We start from the raw sequence: 19,407 nt of genomic DNA, 5'->3' as shown, positions 1-19,407 counted from the left end.
AGGGAGATGGTTCAGCTGCCTTTCCAGAAGATCCAAATTTGGGTCCCAATATTCCTGTCATGTGACCACAGCCACTTATAACTCCAGCTCCAAGGGATCTAGTGTCCACTTCTGGCTTTCTTGGACACATGAATGCACATGGTATTCATGAACACAGGCACACATGATAAAGTAATCCTTAAAATTGATAATACTTAGAATTTTTTTTTAACTAGCAAGACCTTTAAAAAAAACAAGGTTATATAAATAACTTGGTTAGGATTTTCTGATTAAAACATTTCAACTCACTATTAGGAAGCATTTTACATAAACTGTATTATTTAAAGGTCAATCAAAAAGATTTAAAATCCATGTTTGCATAAACCTGAACTTATGCATAAATGAACATTCTTTTGTCAAAGGTTTAGGAAGACAACATACTAAAGGCTTACATTAACACCACCTTTACATGTTTCTGATGATTTACTTTTTAAAACTATCTTCCTAGAAATGGAAATAGTCAGGTGCTTCTGCTCACTGTAAGGTTTCTGACTCTGCCAGGTTTCTGTGCTGCCAGTGTGTATAATCGTTGTGATCTTCTTCCTGAGCAGACTGGGGCAGTGGGGTTCCTGCTGCCATCCTCTTGGTGGCTCTCCTGTCTTCTCAGTCGTGGGTCCATTTTCTGTTCGTAGTGTCATCTTCTCATGTGTACAGGTGTCCTAGATGGCCAGAGGGCACTGGATCTCTTGGAACTGGAGTTACAGGCAGTTGAGTTACAGCAAGTTGATCTTCCTGATGTGGATGCCGAGAACTGAACCTGGGTCCTCTGTAAGAGCAGTAAGCTGGGCTGGAGAGGTGGTTTAGTGGTTAAGAGCCCTGGCTACTTTTGTAGAAGACCTGGATTTGGTTCCTAGCACCCACATGACCCACATGGTGGATCACAATCCTCCCTTCTTCCCCCCTTTCACTATAAATAGATTAATTAATATTTTGAAACTTAAAAAGAGCCGGGTGGTGGTGGTGCATGCCTTTAATCCCAGCACTGGGAAGCAGAGCCAGGCGGGTCTCTGTGAGTTCAAGGCCACCCTGGTCTACAGAGCAAGATCCAGGACAGGCACTAAAACTACACAGAGAAACCCTGTCTCGAGAAACAAAACAAAACAAAACACCCTCATTTTTACTATATTAATAAATGTATGGCTGGAAAGTGGCTCAATTGGATAGGAACACTCTACAAGCATAAAAACCTAAGTTCACATCCCCAGCACTCAGATAAAAAGCTAAGCATGGCTATATGTGCCTATGACTCTGGCATTTAGGGGACAGACAGGTGGATCCTGAACTGAGCTGGCCACTGTAGCTAAAAAGTTTCCAAGTCATTGTGAGACCCTGTCTCAAGACGGTAAAATGGAGGACAATAGAGAAAGACATCCTGCTCCTCTGGTTTCTGCATTCTTACACACGGATGTGTGTACTCACCCTCACATGCATGTCTACATGTAAAATAATATATGCATATATCCAGTACAAACCAGTAGCCTGTAGGTCACAACTTTGGTGCTCTGAGAGTGTTGAGGTACTGGTAGTGTAGTTCAGTGGTAGAGTGCTTGACTAGCACACACACTCTCCAGAAACAAGAAACACGAGTATTTGTTTCTGTTGAGCTTAACTCCATATTCATGAGAAAAAAAATAATCGGACAAGTATTATTAACTATGTTTTAGTTGTTTAAATCTTTTAGTGAGAGTCCAGATAGATTCCTCAGGAGCACTTGGTGCTCTAGCAGAGGACCTGGGTTTGGTTCCCAACAACCACACGGTGGCTCACTGTTGTTTGTAACTCCAGTTCCAGGAGATTGGATGCCCTTTTCAGGCCTCGGCGGGTGCCAGTTGTACAGTACATACATAAATACATACATTCATTTCGGCCCACACAAACACAAACATTTAATGACTCCGGGTCTTGCTAGTGCTATTCTTCTCGGCCTCCTCCCCAGGGCTGGGGTTCTATGGTGTGCCACCATGCCTGTGCACCTTTCCTTAAAAGACTAGTTTTTGGAGACATTTGGGTTCTCAGAAAAATTGAGTATAGAGTTCAAAGTCTCCCTTTATTCTTCCCTGCACATGCATGTCCTTTGCTTACTCTAATTGATACTGTAACAAATAATTATCTGTCCCCTTTTTCCCTTCAAATAGAGATAGGAGTCGAAGGAGCAGGTCACGCTTGAGAAGAAGGTCTCGATCACGGGGTGGTCATAGGAGAAGGAGCAGAAGCAAAGTAAAAGAAGATAAATTTAAAGGAAGTCTCTCTGAAGGAATGAAAGTTGAGCAAGAGTCTTCATCAGATGATAAGTAAGAATGCAGCTATACCCATTTCATGTTTCTAGTAGAGGAAAATTGATGGACTGGAGATCTTTTAATTTCTACCTAAATGATAGGAGTGAATCCCTAATTTCATGCAGAATTTAAAAGTTATAACCTTTTGTGGTTATTAGGTAGGCTTATGGCATGGGTAACACTTTCCTGATTTTAGGGGTTCTGCTTTGTCTAAATTGAGTTGAATATTGGGTCATCATTGTACTGAATCTTCCTTTTGTTTTTATTAGAACAGACCAGTTTAGGGGAAGATGTTTCTACACAAATTTTAGACTTTTCAGTTTTTGTCAGATGATACGTGCTTTTCAGTTAGGCTAGTTGACAGAGTGTCTGTTACAATGAGAGAAACACTTGAATGACTAATTTGACAAAGTATTAGAAATGATTTAAAATGCAAGTTTCTAAAAGCACGGTCTATGAGTCAAAGCTGTTTGAGTTGAGTGTTTCTCAGTAGCACTTCTTGCCTCCTTAGAGACATTTTGTTCATGTCTGAAGACATTTGGTTGTCACCTGGTGTTAGAAGGCCAGGGATACTAGATCCTGCAATGCACAGTCTAATTCCATCTCACATGACAACCCACTCCCCAAATCAGTAGTGCTTGAGTTAAGAAGCCCCGTTTGGTTCTATGAGAGGAAGCTGGGAAGAGAAGAGTTGTGGATAGAGCCTGACACAGCCACAGTGCACTGCTAATGGCATGAACTGCTCAGCAGACACTAAGCATTGAGAGGACAAGAGTGCACTTACGAGGTCATAAAGACTGAGGAACATGTGGGTAGACATTGAGCCTTCTTGTCTTTCTGAAAGAGTGGTTTTTCGAGGCAGGATTTCTCTGTGTAGCCCTGGATATCCTGAAACTCACTTTGTAGACCAGGATGGCCTCAAATTCAGAGATCTGTCTGCCTCTCCAGGGATTAAAGGTGTGCACTGCCATCACCTGGCAGATGTATGCTTTTTTGTTTTTCATGTTGGTTTTTGTTTGGTTTGTTTGTTTAATTGCAATTTTGCTTTAATTTTATTTTTTTTGTGTGTGTTTTTTTTGTTTGGTTTTGCAGGTGGTACCACAGCCCGCTTGCATGTTTGATAGGAAATAGACCAGAAACCTCCATGAGCTTTCCATGACGATAGCTTACTTCTGTAGCTTTCCTTTAGAGATGAGAAAACTCAGAGCAGAGCAGAAAAAGAACTCTTCTCTACGTTTATGTAGAGATCTCTCTTGTTTCTAGTGTTGGTGCCCTGAACAAGGTGAGGGTAAAGTCGCTAGGCTTCCATCAGGCAGCTGAGAGTTGGATCAGCAGGGTTGGTTTAGATAGTGGCTCCAGCTTTAATTTTAAAATGTGCAAGGTAGCAGTTTGGGAATCTGCAAAAATGTGTGAAAACATTTTTTTTTAAAGCCTTGAAGATTTTGATGTAGAGGAAGAAGATGAAGAGGCTCTAATAGAACAGAGGAGGATACAGAGGCAGGCGATTGTGCAGGTATGTGATGATCCGTCTCGTGCGCGGTACTCGGGAGCAGAAAGGGTTGTAAGTTGAACCAAGAAGGGGAATAATGACAGTAACCAGGTCACTATAAGAGTGCATACATTTGTGACACTTGCGTTTCTTCGGTTATTAAAGCTGACATATGTTGCTCTTTGTTTTCATTGCATTGTAATGTAAACTTTGTGTGTAAAACATGAGAATTTGAAATATTTTTTTTTAACAAACATGAAAATTCTTACAGTGTAGGATAAATTGTAAGTTCATTTAGTAAAGTCTATGATGTTAAACAAAAAACACTTTAGTATCTAAAAAGATGATGGCAAGGTTTATAATTGCAATTTTGCTTTAATTTTATTTTTTTTGTGTGTGTGCTTGCATCATGGCATGAGTATGGTGATATGGATAATTGGGAAGGAGTTGGTCCTCTCCCCCCATGTATGGGTTCTGGAGATTGAACTTGGATTGCCAGGCTTGGTAGCAGTTAACTTTTCCCACCGAGCCTTAATTGCCAGCCCATAATTGGGGTTTAAATGAAAATTGGGTGAGAAAGGTGTTCTACATAGGTCTCAACAGTAATGAAGTAATAAAATTTGCTGTTTTAAAAGATAAACCACGTGTCCTTGGCTGTCCTGAGTCAAAAGCCTGGTACAGTCACTGGGGCCATTGGGGACAATAGTCCTCATAAAGTGCCTTCTCAAAGGACAAAGACAAGAACAGTCATGGCAGTTCACTTATTCACACATAGCAAACGGTAAGGCAGGAAACCAAGGCAAGAATCAACTGCAGAGGAAGCAGGACAGACCTGAAAGGTTTTTAGTGGTACTCTGGTAAAGTCTTAAGCCGATACCCCTGAAAACTTGGTTGAATCTGTTTTACTCTTAGCCAAGTTCATGACCCCTTATCTGCAACCCTTGCCAAATGGGCTTCAAAACTTAGACACTTTTGAATGTTAAAACAGTAATATGGTGTGTATCTGTGCACATCACATAGAGCCATCTGAGGGATCTAAAACAGATCCTGTAATTAGCTCATTAATATTTCTAAAATGAGATACATGAGTGGTCATTCCAGATGATAAAGAACAATGATAAATAGAACTTCATATGGTCAGGTTTTACCACCTGATGACTGTGCACCAAACACAGAAATACTTTTCAGAGTGTTTTGGTTTTTTTTTGGGGGGGGGGGGTGGTTTTTCAAGACAGGGTTTCTCTGTGTATTTTTGGATCCTGTCCTGGATCTTACTCTGTACCCCAGGCTAGCCTCGAACTCCCAGAGATCTGCCTGGCTCTGCCTCCCGAGCGCTGGGATTAAAGGTGTGTGCCACCACCACCTGGCCACTTTTCAGAGTTTGTGATGTTTGGAATTTTGTAAGGATTATGCACCTGATGCAAGCCAGGCATGGATGCCTTTGTTTTACATTTGCATGACTCTCAGTGTCTTAATGCAGCAACTCTTTGAAATTAATATATTTAGATACATGGTTTTCTGAAGCTGATATATCTATTGTATTACAGAAATATAAATATCTTGCTGAAGATAGCAATATATCTGTGCCATCTGAGCCTAGCAGCCCCCAGAGCAGCACGAGGTCACGATCACCTTCTCCAGATGACATCTTGGAGCGGGTGGCTGCTGATGTAAAAGAATATGAGCGAGAGAATGTTGACACATTTGAGGCCTCAGTAAAAGCCAAGCATAATCTGATGACGGTTGACCAGAATAATGGTGAGTTAGAGTGTCTTAATGATACTTTTCTCTGTAGTTTTAGCTGTGTAACTTTATAATGATAAGATTTGAGGGAAAATAAAAGGGAGTAGGAATATTATGCTCAAATAATGCTCTACAATGTGCTTTTTAGCTTATTTTCTGTATATATGTGTCTGTGTATGGTAAGGGTTGCATGTGCAGGCCAGGGGACAACCCCAGATTTTATTTCTCAGGTCCTATTCACCTTGTCTTGGAACTTGCTAATTAGGCCAGACTGACTGGCCATGAAGTCCACATGACTTTGTCTCCCCAGTGTGGGAGTCACAAGTGCGTGCAACTGTGATGCCCTGCTTTTTTATACAGGTTCTGGCAAGGCAAGGACTCTACTGATTCTCATTTATTGTCAAGGATGTCTGTATTTTTATTCAGTTATCTGACAGATGTATGTGAATTATGTCCAGTTGTGGCGACCTATTGGATTCTAATTTAACAATACTGTACATCAGGTTGTTTTGAGTGCTGAGCTACGGAGTTTTGGAATAGTTTTCTAAAGAGCCAATGTGCAGGAAGTAAAAAAAGTTTTATTACTACTACTGATTTTTCTGTTGACTTAGGTGTTAGTTTCTGTTTTTATTTCTCAAGTATTAATCTAAGAAGTGTGATTCTTGGATCAGGAGTGGATTAGTTATGTGTGCTCTTGTTGTCAGATTCTCTTCTTGCAAGTTGTGTGATCTTGCCATCCCATAAACCACACCTGGGTACTTATTTAGCCAAAGCCTTATTAGTATAGGTGTTATATTCTTTTGGAATTTTAGCCACTGTCCTTAATAAGCTCTTGTACTTAATGGTAGTTTTAATTTTCATTTCCCTTAGGTGTGTGTTCCCTTGTTGAAAACCATTGTATTTCTTATTTCCTCGGTAGTCTTCTAAATGGGTATTAGGTATTTTAGGGGCAAATTATAAACAGATGGATGCTGATCTTTTACTGTCCAAAGGAGATTAACCCTTTGAGGTATTTAAATAAGATTTTAAGGATAACTTCATTTTAATCCAGGATTATCATGTAGTAGCTGTTAACTTATTTATTTAGACTGGCAGTGGCAAAAGTTGATGTTAGTCTTTCTGGCATGTACTTATAGTGGATTTTTATATCAAGTGTAATGAGCTGCTTCTCAGTTGAAGTATTAGTTGAAAGCCAATGTGAACGATGGAAAAAAAGTTTGATAATACTACTGATTTTTCTGTTGACTTCGATTTTAATTTTTGTTTTTATTTCTCAAGTATTAATACATATTTCATTTAAGGGTCATCTCAGAAGAAGCTTTTGGCGCCTGATATGTTTACGGAATCTGATGATATGTTTGCTGCTTATTTTGATGTGAGTAATTTTTTTTTTTTTTTTTTTTTTTTTTTTGGTTTTTTTCGAGACAGGGTTTCTCTGTGTAGCTTTGCGCCTTTCCTGGAACTCGCTTTGGAGACCAGGCTGGCCTCGAACTCACAGAGATCCGCCTGGCTCTGCCTCCCGAGTGCTGGGATTAAAGGCGTGCGCCACCACCGCCCGGCTGATGTGAGTAATTTTAAATCAGTGACTTAACTGTTTAACTAGTGCATATGAGCAGTTAGAGAGAGAAATGAGGTCCGTGTTAATATAAGAAGACATCTGAACAACCTGTGTGCATAGCATCTCAAAAGTGAAGTGTACTAGCTTTGTTCCTCCCGGAGGCCAAAACTATATCAGAGTTTTTAAAAGATGTACAACAGAAGAACTTTACTGAAGTTATATACACCTACCCAGAAGCCTAAATGTGTAGTACTTATGCATGTATGTACATACCCCACCTCAACACATGAACAGGAATATATGTGTGTGTTAGATACTGTAAGGGGTTACTTAAATGACCTTAGTGACTAGTTTTTTGTTGTTGTTGTTGTTTTGATTTTCATTTTATTTTTGTTCTTGTTTTGCTGTAATGTTTAGCAGTGCCTTTTATTGAAAGTCTTTACTACAAATACACCTGAAAGTCTGGAACCATTTTCAGTTTATATTTAAAGGATCATAAGAAATACAAGGCATTAGTAAGAACAAATAGAGGATAAATGTAACAGGAAAAATAAAAATGAAGTAGAATAAACAGTGTATGGGACCCTGAAGACATTATGATTGGCCTAAATAATAATCTTTAATGCATCACATGGACCACAACAAACACACTAGAAGAGGATGAGTTAAGATGAAGTGAATATTTTCCCCATTGAAGTATCAGCACCCATCAATGAGGAGAAAAGATTGCTTTGGGTTCCAATCTATAATCAGTTGGCTTTGCTGCTTTGGGTCCATGAATAGGCAGCACCTGGTGGCAAGAGCAGGCGGCAGTAAAATTGCTTATCTAATGGTCAAGAAGGGGAAGAAAATGAGAAGGAGTTTTGGGTCTCAGAGTCTTCTTTGAACTTCTACTAGGTGTCAGCTCTTATAAGATTCTACTGCCTTCCAGTAGTGTCAGTCTGAGAAACCAAAGACTTGGGAGTGTGGGTTGGGGGTGTTTAATAACCAAACAATAACATTATTGCAGGACCTTCTGGGTATCATGGGGAGTAATATGGATAGGTTTCTTCACAAATAGTAGATAGATATTGTTATTTTTAATATTCCACACAGGCTCAACCTAGTATAGCCCGTGAATATTATACTACATTTCATGCCTGTGTGGTAAGGGTACAAATGTGGACATAGACAGGGAAGCAGAGAAAGAAAGGATGAAAATCGGTAGGTAACGTCGGACACTCTGATAGTTAACAGAGTTCATTGTGTAGGGATTTTTCCAGTCTGTCTTACCAGCTACAGGAAACCAGATCTGATTTTTAATTTTTATTTTCATTTTTAATGCCCTAATCATACCCAAAAGCTTTTGGGAATTTTGAATGTTTTTTCTCTTATTAAGATTATAAGATATTTTGGTAATTATGGTACCCTGAATTTATATAAGCAATAGTAACCATCAACGGATCTAATGAAATGTTAGTTTTGCCATTTTTTGTTACTAAGGAGGTTTGCAGTCACCCGACAACCACTCATGTTGCCTCCCTCATTTCAGAGTGCTCGTCTCCGGGCTGCTGGCATTGGGAAAGATTTCAAAGAGAATCCCAACCTCAGAGATAATTGGACAGATGCAGAAGGCTATTACCGTAAGTTTGCGTTTCTCATCAACTTTAAAATTCATTGTGCAATTCCATAGAAGCCCACTGCTCAGTGTAATCACACGTTGTGAACACTAAGTAGAAAAGTGTGTCACAACCAGTCACAGCACGTGAACTTTAGTTATATTCCACTCAGCAGCCCAGAAGCATTACATATTAATTAAATAAAGTAAGACTAAATCTGTGTGTAGATATTTTCAGCCATGAGTGAATCCTCTAGAGGAGAGGGTCTATCGCTAGACCATCTTTACATTATAAGTCAAGAGAGCAACATACAGAGGAACTCAGGTGCCAGTCCCACAGTATTTGTCGTGTAGTACTGTCGCTCATGACACTTCAGTGAGCACGTGTATAAAGTTGCCAGCAGTTGATAGGACCACGAGAACTCTTAGTTGTCTGAAATGGTCATGCAGCTTCTTTCACATTCTAAAAAAATGACCAGCTGAGGCAGTGACTGGTTTTCCATTGTGTATTAGAAACAGTGGAGATTTGATCTATTTTTAAAACAACTTCAATGTGTTAACAACTTTTTGATTTTGTTTTTATAATCAGACTTTAATTTTTAAATTTGGTTTTAGGAGTGAACATCGGGGAAGTCCTAGATAAGCGTTATAATGTGTATGGCTACACTGGGCAGGGTGTGTTCAGCAATGTTGTACGTGCCAGGGATAATGCTAGAGCCAATCAGGAAGTGGCTGTAAAGATCATCAGAAACAATGAACTCATGTAAGTAACTGAACCAAAAACAACAACAAAACACCCAGACATGAATCTTAGTTAAATAAATTTTTTAGGAGAGATTTTTGACTGTAGACTTTAAATTTACAGCTATGTTTTACGTGGGAAGTTCTAGAACCATAGATTATTATGTTGAACTCATTTCAGTACCAGTATGTCCTCAGATCTCCTTCTGCCTCACCTAATGCCATTATGTGCTGTGACATCCTTAATCTAGAAGGAAGAAATGAAAGTATATTGATGGTTACTGAGCATACAGCAGCCAGCAAATCAAAACTGAGTCATTAGCTGCTGAGAGGAATTATTTGTGTCTTTCATCTCTTGACTTTTTTCTTTCATAAGCATAAGTAATTGCCATAGCCATCTGTACCACATACTGGCCTTCAAATGGTAGAAGTCTTAGAGATTTTTATTGAAGTCTTTGGTTGTCCTAAGCTTAGAAATAAAGATACGTTTGGTTGGGAAGGTCTGACCTTCTATACTGTAGGCACTTTTAAGGTGTACCTTATGACAGTTTATAGTCAGGTTTTCATTAGCAAAGTTATACTTAGGAAGACATGCCCAATAATTACATTTTTAGAAGACACAAAATAATTATTATATCAAGGTATTTTGAGATTAAAAATTTTTTATGTACATTAGTGTTTTGCCTGCATTTATGTCTCTATGAGAATGTCAAATCACTTTGAGTTGGATTACAGACAGTTGTGAGCTGCTTGTGGGTTCTGGGAATTGAACCCAGGTCCTCTGGAAGAACAGCCCATGCTCTTAACCACTGAGCCATCTCTCCAGCCCCAAAATTTGAAAAATTTTAATAAGTTAAAAATGACACTTAGGTACTTACATGTGTTACCAATGGCATATCAGGTGTGTCTAACAGATGTTACTCCTAAATTCTTGTTATGTCCTAATTTTCTTTTTCATTTCAGGCAAAAGACTGGTTTAAAAGAACTAGAGTTCTTGAAAAAACTTAATGATGCTGATCCTGATGACAAGTTTCATTGCCTGCGCCTCTTCAGACACTTTTACCACAAGCAACACCTCTGTCTTGTATTTGAGCCTCTCAGGTACATTGTCAGAACTTGAGTAGTCAAGTGAGCGTGTAGTTTATCTACCTACCAGCTTCATTCAGGGTACATGCAGGGGAGATTTGGGAACTGCTTAAGGTTTTTCTGCTGGTTCTTTTTGTTAACTTTACTTTCCTGAAAATATTCAATGTATAAAACATGAACTGACTCTGTATGTGTGGCAGACAGTAAGTAACCTCAGGTACCCTGCAGGTCAGCAGTCTGATGGACAGAAATAGGAGTGGTGGGCAGAGATACCAGTTTTACCTTCAGCAGTAGGGCTTCCTAGTTGTATTTGCAAGGGGAGGCCTTTTTCAAGTGAAGTAGGAATTACTGTGTAGTAGCTCTTCCTTTGTTTATTTTGAAAATCGAGCTTTATTGGGAAGTTGTATTATGGATATATGTTATTCTCTCATCTCAGTGCCAAATAATTTATCAAGCATTGGGGATAAGGATTCTCTAAAATTATATAAATTGTATTTTGCACTTGATTTTACTTTATGCTTAAAAATATTTTTACCTTTTGTATTTGATTTTTGACCCCATTTTCTTTTTTGTTTTCTCTCAAAGTATGAATTTGCGAGAGGTATTAAAAAAATATGGTAAGGATGTTGGTCTTCATATTAAAGCTGTAAGATCCTATAGTCAGCAGTTGTTCCTGGCATTGAAACTCCTTAAAAGATGCAATATCCTGCATGCAGATATCAAACCAGACAATATTCTGGTAAGTCAAACAACTAGGCCACCCTGTGTGTTTGTCCACATCTCTTCCTACTAACTGATAATAGGATTATTGTTAGGCTGCAAAATAACATTAAAAAGTATAATTATATTAGTAACCCATTATGATGGACTTTGCCAAATTTTGTCTTCCTTTGAAATGAGCCAGGAGTTTCATCAGAACTGTGAGGGAAGAGGAAATGAATTGTGTCCCTTTTTAAAGAGTTGATTGATGGATTTATAGTATGCAGTGATCCCAAGAATGATGGTAATAATTTCTTTGGATAGCTAAAAAAGGCTGTGCAGTGTTGCTGTGTTGAAGTGTACTCTGATCTTGTGAACACTAAAGGAATTGCTCTCTACTGAGCAGCTATTTGGAATTCAATTTTAAAGGTGCCTGTTTTGTTTTATATTTTGAGATACAATCTTATTCTTTAACAGCCTCAAACTTATTATTTCTTCCCTAGCTTCCCAAATCTCATGCTGAGATTACAGGCACATCCTACCACCCTTGGTTCCTGTTTTTGTTTTTGTTTTTTTTAATTGCCATTGAAACTGGCTTCTGGGAACCCAATCTCTGGCTAGGTATTAATGGAAAGGTCTTCCTTTGAAGTTGTGACATCTCTTTATTAGTGATTTCTGCTGTAATGCAATCAGATTCCACAGTGTCTATGATGTTTTGAAATTTGGAGACTCATCATGGAGATAGCATTAATGCACAAGCATACCTCTCCCTTTGTTGGCCCCTTTCTTCACCTTTCTATAGTCATCATAGTTTGAAGCATATGCACAACTTGGTGAATTGCTTGATCATCTGCCAATGATGTATTCTACAGCACAAGTTTTCTTTTTTAATTGTTCTTTTGTTCTTTTATATGTGTAGGGGTGTGTGTGTGTGTGTGTGTGTGTGTGTGTGTGTGTGTGTGTGTGTGTACACAGTGCCCACAGAGGGCAGAAGAAGGTGTCAGATTCCCTGGGACTGACATTATAGACAGTTTTGGGCCACCATATGGGTTCTAGGAATCAAATGCCACCCCCACCCCTGGCTCCTTGAAGTGCAAGGCAGTGCTCTTAACAATTGGACTATCTATCTAGTCTTATCACCTCCAGTTATTTGTTGTTTTGTTCCTGTTCATTTTTTATTGCATGCTTTTTTTTTTTTTTTAAATCACTTCTAGAGTAGTGCCTCAGAGGAAAAGCCACATATGTAAGGTTTTCTTTACTGGGATCATGTTTGAGCTGTGACAAACTAAATTCTTTTTTTTTTTTTTTTTTTCTTCCGAGACAGGGTTTCTCTGTGTAGCTTTGCGCCTTTCCTGGGACTCACTTGGTAGCCCAGGCTGGCCTCGAACTCACACAGATCCGCCTGCCTCTGCCTCCTGAGTGCTGGGATTAAAGGCGTGCACTGCCTGGCTGACAAACTAAATTCTTAAAGAGATTGTGACTGGGCAAGGGGATATTGCAGCTCAGAGGTAGAATAGAGTGCTTGCCCAGCAATGCATGAGACCCTGGCTTCAGTCTCCAGTGCCATACCCCAAAATTGTGATCTCATAAAATTTAATGACTCCTGGAGCTCTTTTTAGTTCACAATTTTGTGTGATTACATGCATGTGGTGGATAAATGTGTACACCTGTGCATAAGGGTGCCTGTGCCCATGTGTAAGCACGTAGAGGCTAAAGGTCAACATAGAATGTCTTTTCTCTATTGTTCTCCACCTTATCTTTTCAAGGCAGAGTCTCTCACTGAATCTGGGGCTCACCCATTAGCTAGGTTAGTGAGCCAGGGAGCCTCTGGGAGTGTCCTGTATCCACCATCCTAGTGCTGACAGTACAGGTGCCCACCACCACTCTCATCTTCTTGTGTGTGTGCTTGGGACCCGAACTCTGGTCCTCTTGTAAAGCCAGCATTTTACCCTCTAAGGAACACAACATACCATCTGTCTTAAAATCATTCCTTTCAATCTGTTACATTACTAATGCGTATTCTACCTTGATAATTGGTGTGTGTTTTATGTATCATATATTGTATGTCTAACATAACTTAGGGATGCGATTGCTGAGAAATTGATGAAATGGTTCGTATATTGTAAGTGGATTATAAAATTCAGTAGCCAACTTTATACTTACTTTTTTACTTCAGATTGGTCTTTTAAAAACATTACATATCAAACAAACACCTGTAATTTAGAAGACAATTATATAGCAAATACCTCTGTATTACTGTGGCAGTTAAAGATGTTTGGCAGTGCCCAATCTTTTTGTTTTTTAGCATCTCTTTTTCCCTTTTAATGTGAGTTTAGATTTTCACATGAAATTTGGGAACTAAATATCCCTTCTTGAAAAGGAAAAAAAAAATCTCAAGAGAACACCTAGAACTGATTTCATTCCTGACAATCCAGTGCTTTTAGCCACAGTTTGATTGATGTACAGCATTCCTTATAAGGACTAGAAGTTGTATAGCAAACTAAAGGGGGGCCTGTGCTGAGGGTGTGGTACAGTACTGTGTGTTTAGCATATATGAGGGCCCTGCATTATACCCAACTCCAGCTAAAAACCCTACCATCTGAGTGAGTGTAGACGGCCCTGCTACCATTGAATGCATTGTAGACCGCTCAGAAGTTCCCCTGGTACATGGTTCCATGTGTTTTCTGGGTGTTACATCTTTTTCAGTAGCTGGATTGTTTTTTATTTTTTGTTTTTTTTATATAAAAAAGTGTTTACCATTTTAAGATAACTTTCTGCTGGTCTCCAGAGTAAAGAAAATTGGTGTTCCTTTTGTGTTGTAGTTCAAAATAATTTGTGTTTGGCTGAGCTTAGTGGCTCACACCTTTAGTCTCAGCACTTGGAGGCAGAGGCAGGCAGACTTTGTGAGTTCTAGGCCAGCCTGGTCTATATAAGTGAGTTCCAGGCCATCCTGAGCTACATAGAGACTGTCTTGGGCTGTGGGGAAGAAGCTATTTATTATAGCTCACTTCTGTGGGTCCCAGTGACAGTCCAGTCTGTTGCACTAATGACACTTTGTGATAATAACTCCCCCTCCCCCAGAGAGTACTAGAGTTCATTAAACTTAATTGTCTTGGGGATGGGAAATAGTAGGCCAAGTTCAAGTCCCAACTCGGAATTTGTATGTGTCTCTTTTGAAGGGGGGAAGGGACTCTGGAGTATGAATTATCTTCACTTGTTAATCCTGAACATGCTTCTGATCTTGAATGGCAACAGTCATGGGAGCAGCTCCAGCCTTTCTCAGCAGATGTCACTGTTACTGTGTATGTGGAAGTATTTACCAAGGAAACAAGAACAGATGTCCAATACAGTTCATGTTTATCAGTTTTGTCAGATACGTTTAACATTTCTTGACTAATACTTTATACCTAAGGGATTTGGTATTTTTCATACTTAAAGTGATGACAGAGTTTAAGATGATGTAAACCAGGTAACCAGATGAAGAATCATTTTAGTATTTAGTTTCATTGCCATTGTAATTTTCTGGCAACTAGTAGTTGACTCAGTCAATTTTTTTTTCAACTAATAAACATTCTCCTGCTCTTTTAGAGAATAACTTGACTTTAGGTATTCAAGGGAAGCTTCGAAATGCTTTGTCTCTTGAAATGAATTTTTTTTATCTCATTACCCAACTCTCTGTTAAATATCATTAAGTAAAGTTAAATGTACCTGGTGTTCCCCCATGTTTCCTTACTGGACAAAAAAGTCTTATTAGTTGCAATAAAATCTTTTAAGAACACCTTTTCATAATTAGGAACTTGCATAATACAAAAGGAATTTTTAAATGAGTGAGTTTTGTTCTCAGTATTGAGATTAATATAAATTTAAAAAGACAGTTTTAATTTGCCTAATTATTCCTGGCATGAATTGAATTTCCTTGAAAACTATTTTGCAGGTTAATGAATCCAAAACCATTTTAAAGCTTTGCGATTTTGGATCGGCTTCGCACGTTGCAGATAACGACATAACACCTTACCTTGTCAGTAGATTTTACCGTGCTCCGGAGATCAGTAAGTTTCTCAGAGTGTTCTTGGACCTGGGCCATCCTCTGTGGTGGAAGCAGCGTGTGTCATGTCTAAGCACTGTTTTCCATCGCACTTCAGCAGCTGCACGAGTTCATTCATGAGGAAGGGAACCATAGCAAGTTCATCCTCCTCAGGTGGAATGAAGGTAGTTGTGACAGGAGTCTTGATCATGTCGAGCAAGAGTAGCAAAACAGTTGTGGAAAACCTCGACTTTAGAAGACTGCTCTTGATTGATCAAGGTCTGATTATCACGTTTATGGATTGTGTGGGACCTTTGGTTTTCTCTTCCTCTTGCCTGGGTTGAGGTTGACTAGCACCTCCAGCAAAGGTGAAAGGTCAAAGAGAAGGAAGGCATCCAGTTCCTCTCCTGCCCCTGTTTTTAAACCTGTTGGCATTTTTTGTTTTGCTTTTTTTGTTTCTTGTTTTGTTTTTTTAAAGTATCTCTCTTAAGAATTAGTGGGAAAGAACATGAAACTAAACTGAGACATTATGGATGTGGTTAGTCCAAGCTAAGGTGTAGTGCCCCATTACTGAAAATGAAAGTTAAGGAGTCATTCATTCTTATCCTCGTGTGCTAAAACCTCCATTTTGTTTTCAGTTATAGGTAAAAGCTATGACTATGGTATCGATATGTGGTCTGTAGGTTGCACCTTATATGAACTCTATACTGGAAAAATCTTATTTCCTGGCAAAACTAATAACCATATGTTGAAGCTTGCAATGGACCTCAAAGGAAAGATGCCAAATAAAGTAAGTGAAGTTCCTTCCTATAGACTTAAGAGACTCCTAACACTTTGTCACCTAGACTGTAGCTTGTAAAGCAAAGCTCTCAGAGATTTACGTGGGTGGGTGGCCTTTGTGATGCTTTAGCTCCTTTCTTATTTTGGGCTTCCAGTTAGCGGTTCTAATCAGCCAAGAGCTATCAAAGGGTACTCCCTTTTCACTAACAGGAGGAAGACACCCTTATGATGAGAAAGAATTGCAACCATGAGACAGTGAATGAAAGAGACAGAATGGAAAGAGCGGCACATGAGTTAGTTAGCATGGAAGAGAATGTGCTGGTCAGAAGAGAAGGTAGCTAAGCATGGCAGACTTCCTAGCGCTCTTGGTTCTGGGTGCAAGGGCTCAGCAAGAGAGTCTTAAATAATATGTTTGTGATTTATTACATAGAGTTGGTAGTGTGCCAGACTGCTTTGTAGTAGTTTTAAAGCCTTTCTCCCCCTATTTTGTAGATGATTCGGAAAGGTGTATTCAAAGACCAACATTTTGACCAAAATCTGAACTTCATGTACATAGAGGTTGATAAAGTAACAGAGAGGGTAAGTCTGGCTTAAGTGTGCTATAGTAGTAATTGCTATTTTGTCTTTTCAATGTGGGGATCGACATGGGGTTTCACATTGATTAGGTAAGTGCTCTACCACTGCACTAAATCCCTGATGCTGTGTGCTTTATTATCTATGAATTGAGTTCTGTGTGGTGTGTGGAGTTGTGATTATTTTTAAAATGACAACAAAATATGTCATTCCTTTTTGCTATTAATTCCTGAATAAAGCACATCAGGCTATGAAAACAGTGAAGGGACTTAAAACATTTCTCTAAGGTGATAATAGTTCATATTTAGGCCCTTGCCACCTCTCACTTAGATCCCTTGATCTGGCTTCTATGTGTCTTCTATGTTGCTGTTGGAGGACACTTTCTATATTTTGAGTATTACAGAGTTACAAGCCGAGTTCTCCATGAACTCTGCCTTCTTCGGCATTTTTCTTCTCCCTGCGAGTCCACTCTTGGCCAGAAGCACACTGGTTTAGGCAGACCTTGGTGCCTTTGCTCACAGACTTCCATGAGCTGAATCATATCCTGGGTTACTTCCTCTTCTAAACACACTAGTATCCAGTATTGCTGAAATAAATTTTCCATATCAGCCTTTCTAAAAATCTTTAGGGTGAAGTAATAGTTAGCTGATTTTTGATCTGTAATACTGAGCCCTTGCTTTGTCAGAGCACTGAGTAACATGTCCTGTATTGACCTGGTTCAGACTGTCTCTTGCCATTGAAAGTAAGACCAGAGAGAGCACAGTTCAGGCAGCAGATGCTCACTGCGTTTTCATGGCTAATTGGGGGTCTTTCCCATTAAAGTTTCTTGATTGCTCCTTGAAAATCTGTGCAGGATAAAACTACAGAAAAACCATGATTGATCATAAGTATTTTTGTTTATATATTAATATTTTGATAGACAAACAAAGTCTGATTTACATTTACATACATGTAACCTATTTAGAGCTATGCATTGTAAAAATTATTTTTAGGAGAAAGTTACTGTCATGAGCACCATTAATCCAACTAAGGACCTGTTGGCTGACTTGATTGGGTGCCAGCGACTTCCTGAAGATCAACGTAAAAAAGTACACCAGCTAAAGGACTTGTTGGACCAGATCCTAATGTTGGACCCGGCTAAGCGAATTAGCATCAACCAGGCCCTGCAGCATGCATTCATCCAGGAAAAAATTTAAATGAGATGAAGAAACTCCAAGGGTTTGAGTAATTAAATACAAAGACTGAAGAAATTTCACAGCAGTTTATTATTAATGTATATAAACTTATAAATATTTCTGCAGCAAATTTGAGGAAGCATGATATATTTGAATTAACACCAAGGGTGATATTTCTTTTAGAAATGTTAGTTAATCTGTTTTGTGTCTTATGTGAAATTTCACTGTAGAAATGTTTTAATTGCCAAGACTGCACAAAATTACAGTGCTAATGTATATGGTTGCAGTTCACATAAAAGACAAAAGCATCTGTTATGAGTAGCAATGCTGGGTGGTTGATTTGTTTTTAGCAGACTTGGCTTCATTTTGGTCTTCAGATACAATGGCCAGCATAAATGCTGTTTATATTCACATTTTCCTAGGTGTGTGTGTGCAGGCCACAGCAGCATGCCCTTGGTGTAGTCAGTGCCGAAGGGAGTCTGTTCCTTCTTGAGCCTGCCTGCAGGGATGTCTCCTCTTTTAAAGCAGGTTGTGTACAACATTCAGTACACTGAAGGTAAGCTAAACCATCAACATCACCAGTGTTTTAAGATGTTATTTTATTGGAATAATTGAAAATGAGGGATAGCTTTGTGGCAGAATTTCCTGCATGTGTGATAACTGATCTTGTTTTATTTTTTGGCATCGCAACTGTGGCATAGTTACAGTTTCTGTTCTGTTCATCACATTTAAAATTGGAAGCGTATGCGCTTGATGGATAGAGCGCCTTCAGTGTACTGTTTCTTATTAACTTTACTTTTTTTTTTTAATCAACTTGCTATAGACTTTATATACATTTTGTTAAATACAGTTCTTAGTGACATAGAAACTGCATAGTTTTCATTTACTGATTAAAATGTTGAGGCCTCCTTCTGAAAGTCCTCATATTTAAAAGATAGACAACATAATGAGATTTTTAACTATTTGTATGTCATTTTGAAAGTGTACTGCTTTATGGTAAAAGTGTTTTTCATTTGTTCATTGTTTGCATTATTTGTGATCATGTTGTCTTTCAATACAGGCATAAACCTTCCACTCTTGAACAAAGCAGCTGCTTTTTAAAAGCGGTAATTGCTTCTTTACCTTTTATTTCTTTTGTAAATGAAGCTTTTCTTTAAAATGTGACTTTAAAGTGTTGTCTATTGCATAAACAGTTGACACTCACTTACTGTAAAGTGAACATTGTTCTACTGCATGGGAAGTGGACCATGCAGATTTCTGTATGTTCTCAGTATGCATCACTAGATAATAAAGTCTTTTGTGAACAAGGCATTTGTAGCCATTTTTAAAAGATTTTGTCTTCAGTGCTGGTAAGTCAGGTAAACTGTAAATAGTTTAAAAAAAAAAAGTCTTTGTTTTTCTCCTGAAAGTGTTATCTCTAAAGATATAACTCAGTCTATCCTGATTTTTAAATTTTTCTTAATAATTAGGGTCTTAATTACTTCATCCAGTTAAAAAGTCCTGCAAATTTTGTCAGCTTTCAGTGTAGTGAGGTTATTCCTGTAGGTTATGGGGTATAACTCAGGATTTAACTAATGTTTCTGCTATTTTCTCACTTTTCCTTTTGATGGTGCGGAAAGAGAAAAGG

The 19,407-nt window shown here is 38.7% G+C and overlaps 1 protein-coding gene across 4 annotated transcripts in view; it reads left to right on the top strand.

Moving 5' to 3' along the window:
* The window catches only part of Prpf4b (pre-mRNA processing factor 4B), a 30,245-nt gene extending 11,156 nt beyond the window's left edge, over positions 1 to 19,089 (top strand). Inside the window, exons 4-16 of one of the 4 annotated variants that reach the window (XR_008215613.1) lie at positions 2,175 to 2,330; positions 3,747 to 3,828; positions 5,352 to 5,562; positions 6,849 to 6,922; positions 8,637 to 8,727; positions 9,318 to 9,465; positions 10,407 to 10,544; positions 11,115 to 11,268; positions 15,163 to 15,277; positions 15,891 to 16,042; positions 16,525 to 16,611; positions 17,598 to 17,878; positions 18,203 to 19,089. Coding sequence is in view for 1 of the 4 variants with exons in the window: in XM_052727035.1 (XP_052582995.1) it covers positions 2,175 to 2,330; positions 3,747 to 3,828; positions 5,352 to 5,562; positions 6,849 to 6,922; positions 8,637 to 8,727; positions 9,318 to 9,465; positions 10,407 to 10,544; positions 11,115 to 11,268; positions 15,163 to 15,277; positions 15,891 to 16,042; positions 16,525 to 16,611; positions 17,598 to 17,801 (1,612 nt within the window). In the remaining 3 variants the exon portion in view is untranslated. Of the gene's footprint in view, positions 1 to 2,174; positions 2,331 to 3,746; positions 3,829 to 5,351; positions 5,563 to 6,848; positions 6,923 to 8,636; positions 8,728 to 9,317; positions 9,466 to 10,406; positions 10,545 to 11,114; positions 11,269 to 15,162; positions 15,278 to 15,370; positions 15,532 to 15,890; positions 16,043 to 16,524; positions 16,612 to 17,597 lie in introns of those variants that run through there. The other 3 variants (XR_008215612.1, XM_052727035.1, XR_008215614.1) reach the window with 3 other exon arrangements.
* Positions 19,090 to 19,407: the final 318 nt, after the last annotated feature.

This window comes from Peromyscus californicus, unplaced genomic scaffold (assembly GCF_007827085.1).
Source record: "Peromyscus californicus insignis strain IS unplaced genomic scaffold, ASM782708v3 Scaffold_8__1_contigs__length_139910024, whole genome shotgun sequence".
Lineage (NCBI taxonomy): Eukaryota > Metazoa > Chordata > Mammalia > Rodentia > Cricetidae > Peromyscus > Peromyscus californicus.
The sequence above is the reverse complement of the archived record's forward strand: the minus strand, read 5'-3'. Positions and strand labels throughout refer to the sequence as shown.